General features: G+C 35.6%; 2 protein-coding genes across 2 annotated transcripts; one reads left to right on the top strand and one right to left on the bottom strand.

The window, feature by feature from the left end:
• Positions 1-2,316: 2,316 nt before the first annotated feature.
• On the top strand, positions 2,317-7,916 carry LOC147380639 (indole-3-glycerol phosphate synthase, chloroplastic-like). Its single transcript, XM_086431417.1, has 10 exons — positions 2,317-2,561; positions 3,460-3,714; positions 3,812-3,988; positions 5,742-5,816; positions 5,935-5,979; positions 6,085-6,249; positions 6,684-6,762; positions 7,038-7,120; positions 7,208-7,276; positions 7,734-7,916. Exons 1-10 carry the CDS (start codon positions 2,403-2,405, stop codon positions 7,821-7,823), a joined length of 1,197 nt encoding a protein of 398 aa, XP_086287543.1. The 5' UTR covers positions 2,317-2,402; the 3' UTR covers positions 7,824-7,916.
• Positions 7,917-9,084: 1,168 nt separating this feature from the next.
• On the bottom strand, positions 9,085-9,828 carry LOC147380638 (solanidine UDP-glucose glucosyltransferase 1-like). The gene has a single exon (XM_086431418.1). It carries the CDS (start codon positions 9,826-9,828, stop codon positions 9,085-9,087), a length of 744 nt encoding a protein of 247 aa, XP_086287544.1.
• Positions 9,829-13,320: the final 3,492 nt, after the last annotated feature.

The raw sequence follows: 13,320 nt of genomic DNA, 5'->3' as shown, positions 1-13,320 counted from the left end.
TAAGAAAAGTAGATCTTGTTTGAGCGATCTCATTATTGATCAATAAAATAATAGATTTGAAAGTCTTTTATAGGCATTCAATCCTTCAATATAACCATTTCATGATAGGCTTAGACCTATTTTGTCTATAAATTAGACTTTCATCAACATACTTCAACTATTCATACAATATCAACTAAATAATATAATATCAAAGAAATATAACCAAGCTATATGTCTTATTCTTTTTAATAATTCATATTTGTAGTAATGAAATACTATTGTTCATCCCCAAAATGATATGTTATTAAGAACAATGATTTTCTGATACCCCCCTCTAATGTACATCCCCCTATGCCCCCATCACAAAATCCTAAATCATTTGCCTCGGGATACGTAGAATCACAAATTTTTTCTTATGTATCCCGAGGCAAATGATCTATAGTTCTGTGATGGGGGAGTAGAGGGGTGTCAGATTATCACGACTCTATTATTAATTCCAAATATCTATGATGATATTGTATATCCATCCAACAAAGGGGGAGTTGAAATTAAATAAAAACGTGTTATTAATTTTATGCATAATTTTATTCAAAGTTATAATTGAGCATTTCTCATGTGTGGCTTATAGCTTTGGAGTGGTCCACGTAACACGTGAGACATGTTGGCCACATGGTCGTATCTAACATTAAAAAAATAGATTTTTATGGTGGGTAGGACTTAAAACGGGTCGGATTCGGGCTATATATGTGCCTACCCATATCCATATCCGATTTTTATTTCGGATCCTACTAGCTTTTCCATATTCAATTTTCCCCATCTAAAAAGAAGATTTGAATACTACACCTAATACTCATTTGTTGATGAATGATAGATTAAAAACTATAAAAATATAACATACAACATACAAAATAATATATCATTCATATATAGGCAGATATAGGGATAGGTTCGTATCCGACTCAAGGCAAGGGACGTCAACCCATATCTGACTCATATTTTTATTCGAATATGCTTGAAGAAACCAAATCTACTAAAAATCGGATTCGAATCACTCGAATTTCGGATAAAATCCGACCCATTTTAAGCCCTAGGTAAGGGTCCCACTTGGGAAAGACTAATTGCAAATTTAGGTAGGTATACATACACGCTCAATATTTTGGTTAATATTTAAGATACCTCCATATTTTCCAATTGATGATATACCCTTTGACCTAGGTTTTTTCTTAATGAAAATTACTTAAATGCCTGGCCACAAAACCTTAGGGTGTGTTTGATAATCGCTAGTTAGCAAAAATTAAGAAATTTCATGCGTTTGGAATCACCAACGCGTGCGAGTTACTACCAACTTTGTAAAATTAAAATAATTATTTTTATAAATTTTTAATATAAAATTATTATATTTATATATATTTAATGTAATTATATATTTATAAGGGTATTCTGATAATTTTTGTTGCATTCTGAGTGCATTATCAACCTTAAGGGTATTCTGATCATTTTACCCTAATATAATAGATTCTAGAAGGTGTATCAAATAATAATTACCAGATTTTTGTAAACAGTACAACACTTTTACAAAGCTTTATTAAACAAGCTTTTCAGTGTTTCAGCTTCTTACAACAGAATCTAACAGCAGATTCTAGCAGCTCTATTAAATGGGGCCTAACTCTCCCAACATTCGTGTGTGTGTGTGATGTCCACACCTTCAACTCTTCTTCATCAATCATGAAGAAAATGTAATCCTCTCTCTCTACTAGAGAGCTCAAAACCCAACATTAATGATGTTTCTCTCTACTAGGGAGCTCAAACTCCACATTAATGGCATCTCTCTCTATAAATCTCCATGGTCACATATCATTGATATTCTCTTCCTCTCCCTTCTCTAACTCTTCACATGTCATTGTCTTCAACCCTTAATCAAAGACTCATCATCTTCAACCTCTTCAAATCCAGGGTTAACCCATTTTTTTTTAAATTAAGAAACCTTTTGAGGTTAAACACATTCAACCTTTGTCTTTAAAGGCTTGTAAAAACCATATGAAATCTTAAGGAAAAAACACAACACACCCACGCATATCATCCAAAAGGGTGCATCAGTGCTTGAAGGAAAGCTTTTTGATGAAATGCCAAAGAGGAATATGATTTCTTCAACTCTTTGAGTTTCCCAAAAAAAAAAAAAAACAACGGTTGGAATTTATTTAAATTAATTGAACGAAATTCTTATCAACAGATTGAAGGTGAGGGCATATTAGTCATTTTGGTTAGATAACGAGAGTAGACTAAGCTCAAAGGGCATGTCATCAATTTTGAAAACAGAGGGGTCTCTCAAAATACTCACCAAAACGTAAACAGAGCATCACCATCTCCTGTATTTTGCCCCATCTCCTCTTATCTTCTCGGCTCGGCTCGGCTCTATAACGATGGAGGGAGCTTCCATTAGAGCAACACCTAGGGTTTCCTTTCTGAGCGCCTCTGCTTCGAAGTGCAGACGGAATTTCATGGTTAGAAGATCGATTCCAGTTACTTTAATGGAGGATGGACGGAGATCTTTTTCTCTTCGATGTGTTCGAGCTCAAGAGGTCGGTTGTAATATTCTTGAAATTCCTCAATGTTTCAGCCATATTTTTTTTGTTCAATTTCGATTGATAAAACTTCAATTGGAACTGCTGATATCTACAAACTTGTGTATTAGAATTTTGGATTTTTTTTTTTTGGTTAGATGGATTCCAAGATCGGATTTTTAGGTGAACTTGAGGGTTTTTCTTTCATGGTTTCTAATTATTGGGTGTTTAGATTGGATTTTATGGATTCAATTTAGGTTTTTCTTTCATATTCTCCTTTTATGCATTAGAAATTTGGATTATAATAGTATAGTTAAATTTAGAATTTAGAACTTGTTGAGTTATAAATTTGTTCAATGGACCCCAAATTTTTGGGATGAGGGTTGATGAGGGTGACGGATTGTTGAGATTCTGAAGTTTGTAATTGGTAGATTAAAGAGTAAAATAGCTGCTCGGCATAAAAAATACCCAGGTAATAAAAAATAGTTAATATACGAAGAAAGAAATCTCAAAGTATGGGGTGAAGGATCAACAGCTTCGACTTTATTCCTGAATCCGCATTGGTTGGTCCTGTGGACCAATACCTCATGCCAAGATGATAGAAAAGCTCAAAATTTTTTATTTTATTTTATTTTATTTTTTACTTATGCAACATGAAAAATTAAGAAAATGAAAAAATGATTGAATTCCACCACAAAAAAAATGATCGATGGGGAAAGAAATCTCAAAGTATAGGGCATAGGATAAAGGGCTTTGACTTTGTTCTTGAATACACATTGGTTGGTCTTGCGGAAAAATACTTAATTCAAGATGATAAAAAAGCTCAATTTTTTTTTTTTACTTATTCAATATTAAAAATTAAGAAAATGAAAAATTCAAGTACATAATTGTGGCATATTTTGATTGGTGCTTGCAGTCCGAATCCAAGGATGGAGCTGTTATACTCTCCCCTAACGATTCTGAGAATGTCCTCAAAATCAAGGAATGGGAAGTGGGAAGATTCCAAGATGAAATAGCATCTACTCAGGGTATCAAAATTAGAAGACGGCCCCCCACTGGACCCCCTGCACATTATGTCGGCCCTTTCCAATTTCAATTACAGAATGAGGGCAATACTCCTCGTAACATTCTGGAGGAAATAATATGGAACAAGGACGTTGAAGTCTCAAAGGCACTTTCAAACCCCATATATGAATTCAGTTAGATTTTTTTCTTAATCTTTTGTGAAGGGCTGGCTGTAATATTTGATACATTTGTTGTTTCCTCAGTTAAAAGAGAGAAGGCCTCTGTATGTGTTGAATAAAGCACTTGAGAATGCTCCCCCTGTTAGAGATTTTGTTGGAGCTTTAAAGGCATCTTATCTACGAACTGATTTACCGGCTTTAATAGCTGAGGTGAAGAAGGCTTCTCCCAGCAGAGGAGTGTTGAGAGAGGATTTTGATCCGGTAAATCTGCAACTTTAGCTTTTTGTATGTCTATATTATGTACCTTGTCTTGCTATATGAATCTGGAGCCATAAGTAAATTGAGTTTAACTCAATTTCCGTATGTCAAATGCTGTGCAATTCAACACATTTTGTAAAGTCATTCTGCACAATTAAATAGAAACACCTTATCTATGTCACTTCCTTTTTTTTTCCTCTGAGAATATTGCAGTCTCGTACCTCCCATGTCCTTGCGTCTTTCGTTATTGGCATTAGTTATAGAGCAACAAGCTCTTGACAAAAAGAATCCATATGTTACAAAGAATGTTTATTGCCATGAAAAATCTGTGTCATGCTGCTTATGCTGATGATGATAACAATATTGAAAGAATAGGGCTGCATTTTGCACTTATAAAAAAAAGGCTGCATTTTGTGAGGTACATCTAAGAAGGAGGTTTGGAAGCCATTCTATGATTCTTTGCAATAGAAAATATTCAAATTAGGGTGTGTAGTATCCTTCCGCTTCTTTATTTCAGCTGTAGAATGGGTCCTGGTAGAAATTGGAACCTCTAAATATTAGTTGTGAATGAATGTGGTCAATAACGTGGTGAAGTTTGTTAGAGGACTAGGATTATACATTGTAATAAGGTGTACTGTGACACACCAAATCACCTTCAGACTAGGATAAGAATAATATTAGGTATTTGATTAGATTCTGATTATATTAGATAAGCTTTGTCTTCTTCTGTTAGTTTCTATATAAGCCCTTTATTGGGTTCATTGTAATCATCAAGAGATGCATTAGCTAGGATAATTAATGCAAAGACTCTAAATACTTCCCATCATTTTTTGACTCAAGGTTTTTGGTTGATTCTAGGGGTAGGATTTTGGGTTCAAGAGGAGTTCCAGTGATTGTGAATTGGATGCGATGGCTTCATTAACATCATTTATTGAGTCTGTTCAGTTGAGAGTGAGTGTGGTGGGGGTGGGAGGGGGAGATGGGAAAATTTGGGCTTGTAGGAGGGATTGAGTGTTTTCAACTGGTTCTTTCTATGCTTCAATGATGCGACAGTGCTCTGAGTTTGGGATGAGTGTTTGGGGAGCAAAGGTTCCATCGAAAGTGGCTATCTTTGTATATAGCACAGGGCTTGGAATAATTATTACAATGGACCAACTTATGAGGAGAGGTGTCTCAATCCAAATGTTTGTACCATTTGTATGGGGGATGAGGAAGCGATGGATCATGTACTTATTCTTTGTCCTTATGCTATTTGAGTTTGGGATCATGCTATGGGGCTGTTTGGTATTGAGGGTTGTCTGCCTATTTTGGTTCATACTCTATTTTAGTGCTTGCTTGACTGGTCCATTATCCTTTTTGCGGTGCGTTGCGCTATTTAGAAGGATTGTAACAGTTGGGTGTTTGAGGGGAGGTGCCAGTCGGATTAGTATTCTTTCTTGTCTTTGTTTGAGCTTGTTAGTTTTCTTCTGTAAAGTCTTTAAAGAGTTTAGGGGAATTTTCTTTGAGGATTCCTTGGTTGGATGGAGGGGGTATGTTGTATTACTTCTAACAAGTTGGTCTTTGTGCTTTGGCTGGTCACCTCAACCACTTCTTAATCAAAATTATTCACTTATAAAAAAATAGAAAAAAGAAAAACAAATTAGAAGAAAAGAAATGGAGTGGATTTGCAAAAGTCAGAAATTTTGTATTTACTTTTTTGTCTTCATCAATTATTACTTTCTCTCAGCGTGCAAACTTTGGTTTAAATCTTCAACAGGTTCAGATAGCTCAGGCTTATGAGAAAGGTGGAGCAGCATGCCTTAGTGTGTTGACAGATGCAAAATACTTCCAGGTAAAGTTTTTGCATGATGGCGTAAGTTCAAGGATAGAAGGTTGGTTGAAAGTTGAAACATTAATTATATTTAGTTCTCTAAACACTTTTGTCTTTATTTTGGTTTTATTAAATGCAGGGAAGCTTTGAAAATTTGGAAGCTATACGTAATGCTGGAATAAAGGTCTTTTTTTGTTAAAGATGTCCTCTTTGCTGCCTCATCTTTACTTGTATGCTTTATTTATTTGTTTCTTGGTCTGTAAACTTCTGACTTGAGCAAGAATTACAGTGCCCTCTTCTTTGCAAAGAATTCATCATTGATGCGTGGCAAATTTACTATGCTCGAACAAAAGGGGCAGATGCAGTTCTTTTGATTGCCGCTGTATTGCCTGATATTGATATCAAATACATGACCAAGATCTGCAAAATGCTTGGGATGGCAGCACTGGTTGAGGTTTGAAGCTTTTCTTTAGTCATAATTACATTGTTTTATCTAAGCTTAATTGCTTAAACTGTGATCCTGCAGTCCTCGGATAAAATATAGTTACTATTTCTCAAGGTTTATACAGTCATTTTATTCCAGTCAATCATTAGTAGATTTCATTGTTTGAAATTATTTCTTGTAAGTCCTTACAATTACTTCGAGGCATTGACTCAGTTGCTCTCACCATTATCAATTTTCTTATTGTGGGTGTGCTGAATTCAAAAGAATTTTTTAACTGTATCTTATCTTTTAAGACATGTCATCGATTATCTTTTGTTCCTCTCTTTTATTCCAACCTTTGGGTCTATAAAACTTCTATCAAAATTTCTGAATGGAAAGAAAAGGAAATAGTACCAGTTTTTCATAGTTTAAATGATTTTTCATTGTTTATATTTGTTTTGAAGGTGCACGATGAAAGGGAAATGGATCGTGTTCTAGGAATAGAAGGGATCGAACTTGTTGGCATCAACAACCGTAACCTTGGTAAGTTGTTGTTTCCTTGATCTCCTTCTCTTATCGAAATGGTTTTCGTCAAATTCAACCCATCCTCGCCTTGTTTTGAATACACAGCCATTGGTGTACATGTCATCTATTTTCCTTTATACTTTTAAATTTTATAGGCTGTCATTAATTTCTTAGTGGAGATTACTCCATATTAGCCGAAGAGATTAAAAAAAAAAGTGCTTAAACATGTATGCATGTGTATACTGAATTATTGTAAATTAGTGGGTAGTGAATTTGGTATTGGTCATCGACAGAAACATTTGAGGTTGATATTAGTAACACAAAGAAGCTTCTTGAGGGAGAGCGTGGTCAAATTATCCGTCAGAAAGACATAATTGTAAGTGACTTATGCACTAACGTTTTAGACTCAGAGAACTTTGAAGATCCTTTTTAATGGTCTTGAAATCCATTTTCTTCTCTTCAGGTGGTTGGAGAATCTGCGCTGTTCACTCCTGATGATATTGCTTATGTTCAAGAAGCTGGAGTTAAAGTGGTACTTCCCGTAACTTTTGCGTTGAACATTCCATCTTTTATTTGTTTTATCGGTACATTGGGTTTGGGTTTTAAGAGGGGGTCTTTTATTCCTGCTTAAAAGCAGGTTCCCTTGTCAACATGTCATGTCTCACTTACTAGAGGTTAATTGCCTCAATTGGGGGAGAAAATAATCACGACACCCCATAGCGTAGATTAAATTCCAATTTAATGTTACTTAATCAAAAAAAAAAAAAAAAAAAACCACCAATAAACCTGATTGCACTCATGCATAACTTAAATCCGTTTGCATGAAACTCCTATGATTGCAAGTAAACTTCAAAATATATTTCTGTTCATATTACGTTAAAGCAGTGACATGCATGCTCAGGTGCATTTAGATTTATGATGTCTCAGTATGGATATGTATATTTAGTCATTTACTCTATTTCTAAGGTGGAAATGTGTTGTTTTGTTAGGTTTTGGTTGGGGAATCAATTGTGAAACAAAGTGATCCGGCGAAAGGAATAACTGGACTTTTTGGTAACGACATTTCTCCATTTGTTTAATTTATGCCTTTTTTTTAATTTTTGCTACCCCATCTTTGTAGAAGAATACCAATAAATTCTTTTATGTTATTTAAGTATTATTTCAGCCAATAATTTGATCGAGTTGTCTTTACTCTTAGATTTCTCTTCCTTTCATGATTTAAGTTCATTTTGAAAGTGTTACTTGAACCCTGGCAGTTGAATCGATATGAGATGTTACTAATGCAACACGCCATTGGATCTTTGATTAACTAACTTGGGTCACTTATTCTTGTCTAAAAGACTATTCTTTTGCTCATACAAATCAAATGGTTCTGGTTCTCTCTTCATTTCTGTTGTACTTCTATGGCACTTCCGTAGATGTTCCCATCTAGAAATGGTAAGAAAGTTCGATTTCATGACAAAATCATGTCCACGGCTCTCCAGGACATTAAGATAAAATATACATGAAAGACCCCCAACTGAGAGCATATGGTGTGATTTGGACAGCATGAAGAGGAGATTTTATCTCTGAAAGTAAAATTCTTCGTTCATTACTGTAATTTCTTTGTTCAATTTATTATTATAGACATCCAAATCCTAAAGGGTGATTTAGGCATTCCTAAATGTTTTGGTGAATATTTGAAATGCCCCATTGTTTTCAAATTAGTGACATTGACTCCTTTACCTCGGTCCTCTCTTATGGACTAATGGACAATGACTTGAATGCCCTGCCCTCATTCTCAAATATAGTGATGCAATACCTTGGTCCTTCTCCAAGCAGGCTAAGCAAATGATAATGAATGTATCATTTTCTGCTAAATGTTTTTAAAGAAAAAGAGTGAATAGTTGTGCAGGATCCTAATTTTGGGGGTAAATGCTTCTTTTTATTAAGTTTTGAATTGTGGATAAGTTGGTATTTTGATCAGGATTGATGTGGGCCACTGGGCCATTTAATTATTGGGTTTTATTTAGGATTTGGACGATTTCAGGTTAGCAAAGAATCCTTAAGGTTCTTTTAAATCATTGAATGGTTTTGGTGATTTTGGATGATTTCAGGCCATTGACTTGGTGGTATAGTTTTTTTTTGTAGAATAATGATTTTCTGACGCCCTCATCACAGAACCATTGATCATTTGCCTTGGGATACATAGAATCATAAATCTTTTTCTTGTGTATCACAAGGCAAATGATCTACAGTTTTGTGATAGGGAGTAGGGATGTGTATGTCATTGTGGGGCGTCAGTTTATCGCAAATTTTTTTATGGTAAGAGTTTTGTAACAAACAAGGGAATTGGTTGAGTTATTCTACCAAACCCATAGCTGATAGAAGCCTAAACTCTTTAAACAAAAAGACAGAGCCTGAATAATCTCTGTTGCATAGAGACACGGGGCCTATAGCCCATACATTGTTGATCACAGCCTTCTTGTAGTGATCAATGTAAGTTGGCTCTAACTCGTAGAAGCTATTCTCAACGCAACCGAAGCTACCAGTTATTGAGTTGTAGATCCTTTTCATGTGATCCGTATAAGGAGTTTGAATTTTGAGATGTTGAGGGATTTGAGACTTTTTGAACTTGATCTCGTCAGGAAGACCGGGTAATATGAAATATGTATCTGATTGGTCATTGCAGTCATGGTCACTTGTGTAGCATTCCATGCTGCCCATTGCACTTAGAGAGAAGACGGATGTGGAGGAGAAGTACAACCTTGGGATTCTAAGCTCTGCAGCGATATCATTTGTCCAAGGGAAGAACATATCGGTGACTATGCAATTTGGGTGGTTTTCTCTAAAGAATTTCTCAATATCGGATTGGAGAAGGTTCATAGCGTGAAATAGTTTTTGTGATTGCTCAGGAGTTTTTGTGGTGTTGAAATTCTCGATTCCTTCTGGTAAGCCGACTTCCTCCCTAGGTAAGTGAAGTAAATGAATTTGTATTTGGGTGCTCGTGAGACCATTATCTAGACACACATCATGGCCTAGTTGTGCCCACTGGCTTTTCCCGAACTCGAAAACAAAGATTATGTGCCTAAGCCCGTTAGTCATTATTGGTGTAATTTATTAATCAGGTATTGAATTTGGTTTTCTTTTTTGGCTCACAGAATCCGGGATTCACAAATCCCATGCCTGCATATATTGAATGGCATCCTCAATTTACAAAATTACCCTCCTTAGGCTTGACGTGGCACATGATAGAGTAGAGTTTGTATCAAGAAATTTTGGGAGCTAAAAATCACTTGTTGAATTTGTTGTATGCCGGACGTCCCTGATACTTTTAAGGGTAATTTAGACATACACACACGCTTGTTTTGGTGAATATATGAGATCCCTGCTTGTGTTTTTAAACTGATGACATGCCCCTTGACCTTGGTATTCTCTTATAAATGAATGAAGAATGGCTTAAATAAACAAAGAATTGACCTGATGATCACCAATCCCCACCACCTATCTATGCACTTCATACTCCAAATCTAGTAATAATAAAAGTGTTTTTTTATTATTTTACTTTCCACACCTGCTGTCTGCCTCCTTGATTATAAATCAATTAATTAGAACCATCGCCTCACGTTCAACTTTCAGTATGTTTGGAAAATAGCACATCCATCACATATTACACCAACTGATGATTGGCATGTTCATCAAATGTGGTTTGAGACAAGACTAGACCTTGATGAAGATTATATCCTTCATCCCAAAGTCAAGAAAGTGAACTCTCGGATCTTCCAACCATGCACAATCCCCCTAGATCGCCTTGATAAGAAAAGGAGTCCAAAGCTCAAAATGGCTGTTGTGATCTCCCAGTTAATGTACCAATGATGGCAACACAAGTTCTGACAATTAGATGAAAAGGAGACATCATTGTTGAATGCTGACACATACATACCCATCATACGCAGAAACAAGCCTCCACGAACTCTAGTCTCAAAAAGTGTTATATGCTGCGCTTACAATCATGCAGCTAGAATGATGTAGGCAGGTTGAACGATGGTATGACCAAAGATTTTCAAAAACTATATAAAGGTGGGTGACCAAGATTGAGGATTGGAATTCACATCATCAAGTTGAAAGGAAGAGGATTGAAGCTAGAAGAAAATTTGTAACCACAATTCTTAGCTCTATCCATGGCTACATTCTATCTAACCAAAATTTTCTAACCCTTTCTTATCTTCCTTACACTTGTCCAGTTGTTCCAGTATGCATCAAGGGAAGATGGCAAAAGCAATTAGGGTGAGATCGAGTGTAGTGCTAGATACCACATATATCATGAAGGATTCTTAGTTGGCGAATGCTCCCGTTGGTCCCACCTTTCAACCAAAGATCTGGAAGAAATGAGGGGAGAATGGTCAGAACAGCACTGATTACAAAGAGAACTTATGGAGCACATAATGAAAGATGGCCTGTACATCAGTAAATGGGGGAGTCGGAGACTGAATGTGCGCAAAGATCAGATAGAACATACTGGGCCCTGCCAATGATGTGGAATCAACATCCAAATGATGTTGCATAGAGACACGGGGCCTATAGCCCATACATTGTTGATCACAGCCTTCTTGTAGTGATCAATGTAAGTTGGCTCTAACTCGTAGAAGCTATTCTCAACGCAACCGAAGCTACCAGTTATTGAGTTGTAGATCCTTTTCATGTGATCCGTATAAGGAGTTTGAATTTTGAGATGTTGAGGGATTTGAGACTTTTTGAACTTGATCTCGTCAGGAAGACCGGGTAATATGAAATATGTATCTGATTGGTCATTGCAGTCATGGTCACTTGTGTAGCGTTCCATGCTGCCCATTGCACTTAGAGAGAAGACGGATGTGGAGGAGAAGTACAACCTTGGGATTCTAAGCTCTGCAGCGATATCATTTGTCCAAGGGAAGAACATATCGGTGACTATGCAATTTGGGTGGTTTTCTCTAAAGAATTTCTCAATATCGGATTGGAGAAGGTTGATAACGTGAAATAGTTTTTGTGATTGCTCAGGAGTTTTTGTGGTGTTGAAATTCTCGATTCCTTCTGGTAAGCCGACTTCCTCCCTAGGTAAGTGAAGTAAATGAATTGAGACTGGGTAGCCGGATTTGATGTCTAGATCTATGAAGTTTTGGAAGAGTTTGGCATTGAAAGGGGTGGTGATGATGGTAGCATTAACCCCATGTCTAGCAAACATTCTTGCTGTGTCGACTAGAGGTATCATACGGCCTGGACTCAAAAATGGAAGGAAAAATACTTTTATAACTGAAGCATCCATGATGATGGTGGTGGTGGTAGTTCTCTCCCTTAATTTATAGATGGATTAAAAACTGTCTTCAATTGAAGAAATTTGGTAATCTATGAGTGGTTGTAGTTCAGTCACTTTATATCATGGACGATGGTAATTTGGGAAATATTTCAAGACTTTTGTGGCTCTTAGGATTTGAGGTAAAACAAAGACGTTGTAGATATCAATTATGATCATGGTTTTTAAACTTGGTATCGCATCTCGTCTCATTCAGCTCCGATACCCTGTCATCTCGGACGAATTTTCAGATATGTTTGAGACGTCTCGTAAGACAACTCAAAAAATTAAATGTGAGATGTAAAACTCGATCAAAAAAATGATTTTGTGAGTTGATCTTGTTCAACTCTAATACTGAGTTAACTCGGACGATACGTTTGAGTCTCGGACGAATTTAAAAACCATTATTATAATAGTACTTGGGACCCACATGACAATAATAGTCCTTGGGGGGAGTGAACTACTTTTTTTTTTTTTTTTCCAAAAGGAGAATGTTGCAATGATACACAAAGGAGACAAAAATGATGCGGTCGCACACGCATAATTGTACATGCTTTTTACATCTTATCTCACAATAAAGCATCATCAGTAACAGGCATGACACCACATTTTGTCACCTTTGTGTCACCTCAACAGGACTCTTTCCAAAAGATCCTTTTCTTCTCTCTCTAGTCTTATCCTTTCATTTAGGACCTCTCTCTCTTTCTTTCAAAATTTTGTACTGTAGTTTAATAGGATATTTGGTAAATTTTTTCTTTTTTTATGATCCCTTGTTCTTATTGAACTCATCGCTTTTTTATTTATTGTCGAATTCATAACTTTTTATTATTGATAAACTCAATGGTTTTTTAGATGTCGAATTCACAATTTTCACTGTCGAGTTCACCACTTTTTAAATAAAAAAGTGGAGAATTCGACATTGGTAAAACCCACCTATATTCAATTTTTAAGTTTTTTGACAAAAATATATAGAAAGATTAATTAAAAACTTGCGATAATGACTTGTTTAGATGATTTCAACCAAAGAGAATCACTCTTGATCAATTTTCATCCAAAAATTAAAAAAAAAAAAAAAAAGTGAAAAAATCCTAATTTTTTTACATAAATCTTCAAAATATTTGAAAAAAACCCTTAAAAATAATTTCTTCTTATTTCTTAAATCCTTTCCGATGAAATGAAATATCCGAAACTTGATTGAAGAATTTGACTAAGTCAACTCAATAAAAAAAAATCACCACTAAGTTTAAATTGTAACATTGTTGATT

The sequence above is a fragment of the Akebia trifoliata genome, unplaced genomic scaffold, assembly GCF_017979445.1.
Source record: "Akebia trifoliata isolate Shusen 1 unplaced genomic scaffold, ASM1797944v1 Contig01176, whole genome shotgun sequence".
NCBI lineage: Eukaryota > Viridiplantae > Streptophyta > Magnoliopsida > Ranunculales > Lardizabalaceae > Akebia > Akebia trifoliata.
The sequence above is the reverse complement of the archived record's forward strand: the minus strand, read 5'-3'. Positions and strand labels throughout refer to the sequence as shown.

Excerpts from the sequence above, each read along its gene's own strand:
- LOC147380638 (XM_086431418.1), bottom strand. The coding sequence starts at position 9,828 with ATGACTAACGGGCTTAGGCACATAATCTTTGTTTTCGAGTTCGGGAAA.
- LOC147380639 (XM_086431417.1), top strand. The coding sequence starts at position 2,403 with ATGGAGGGAGCTTCCATTAGAGCAACACCTAGGGTTTCCTTTCTGAGC. Across the intron at positions 3,989-5,741 it reads TGAGAGAGGATTTTGATCCG|GTTCAGATAGCTCAGGCTTA; the intron begins GTAAATCTGCAA and ends AATCTTCAACAG. Across the intron at positions 5,980-6,084 it reads TACGTAATGCTGGAATAAAG|TGCCCTCTTCTTTGCAAAGA; the intron begins GTCTTTTTTTGT and ends CAAGAATTACAG.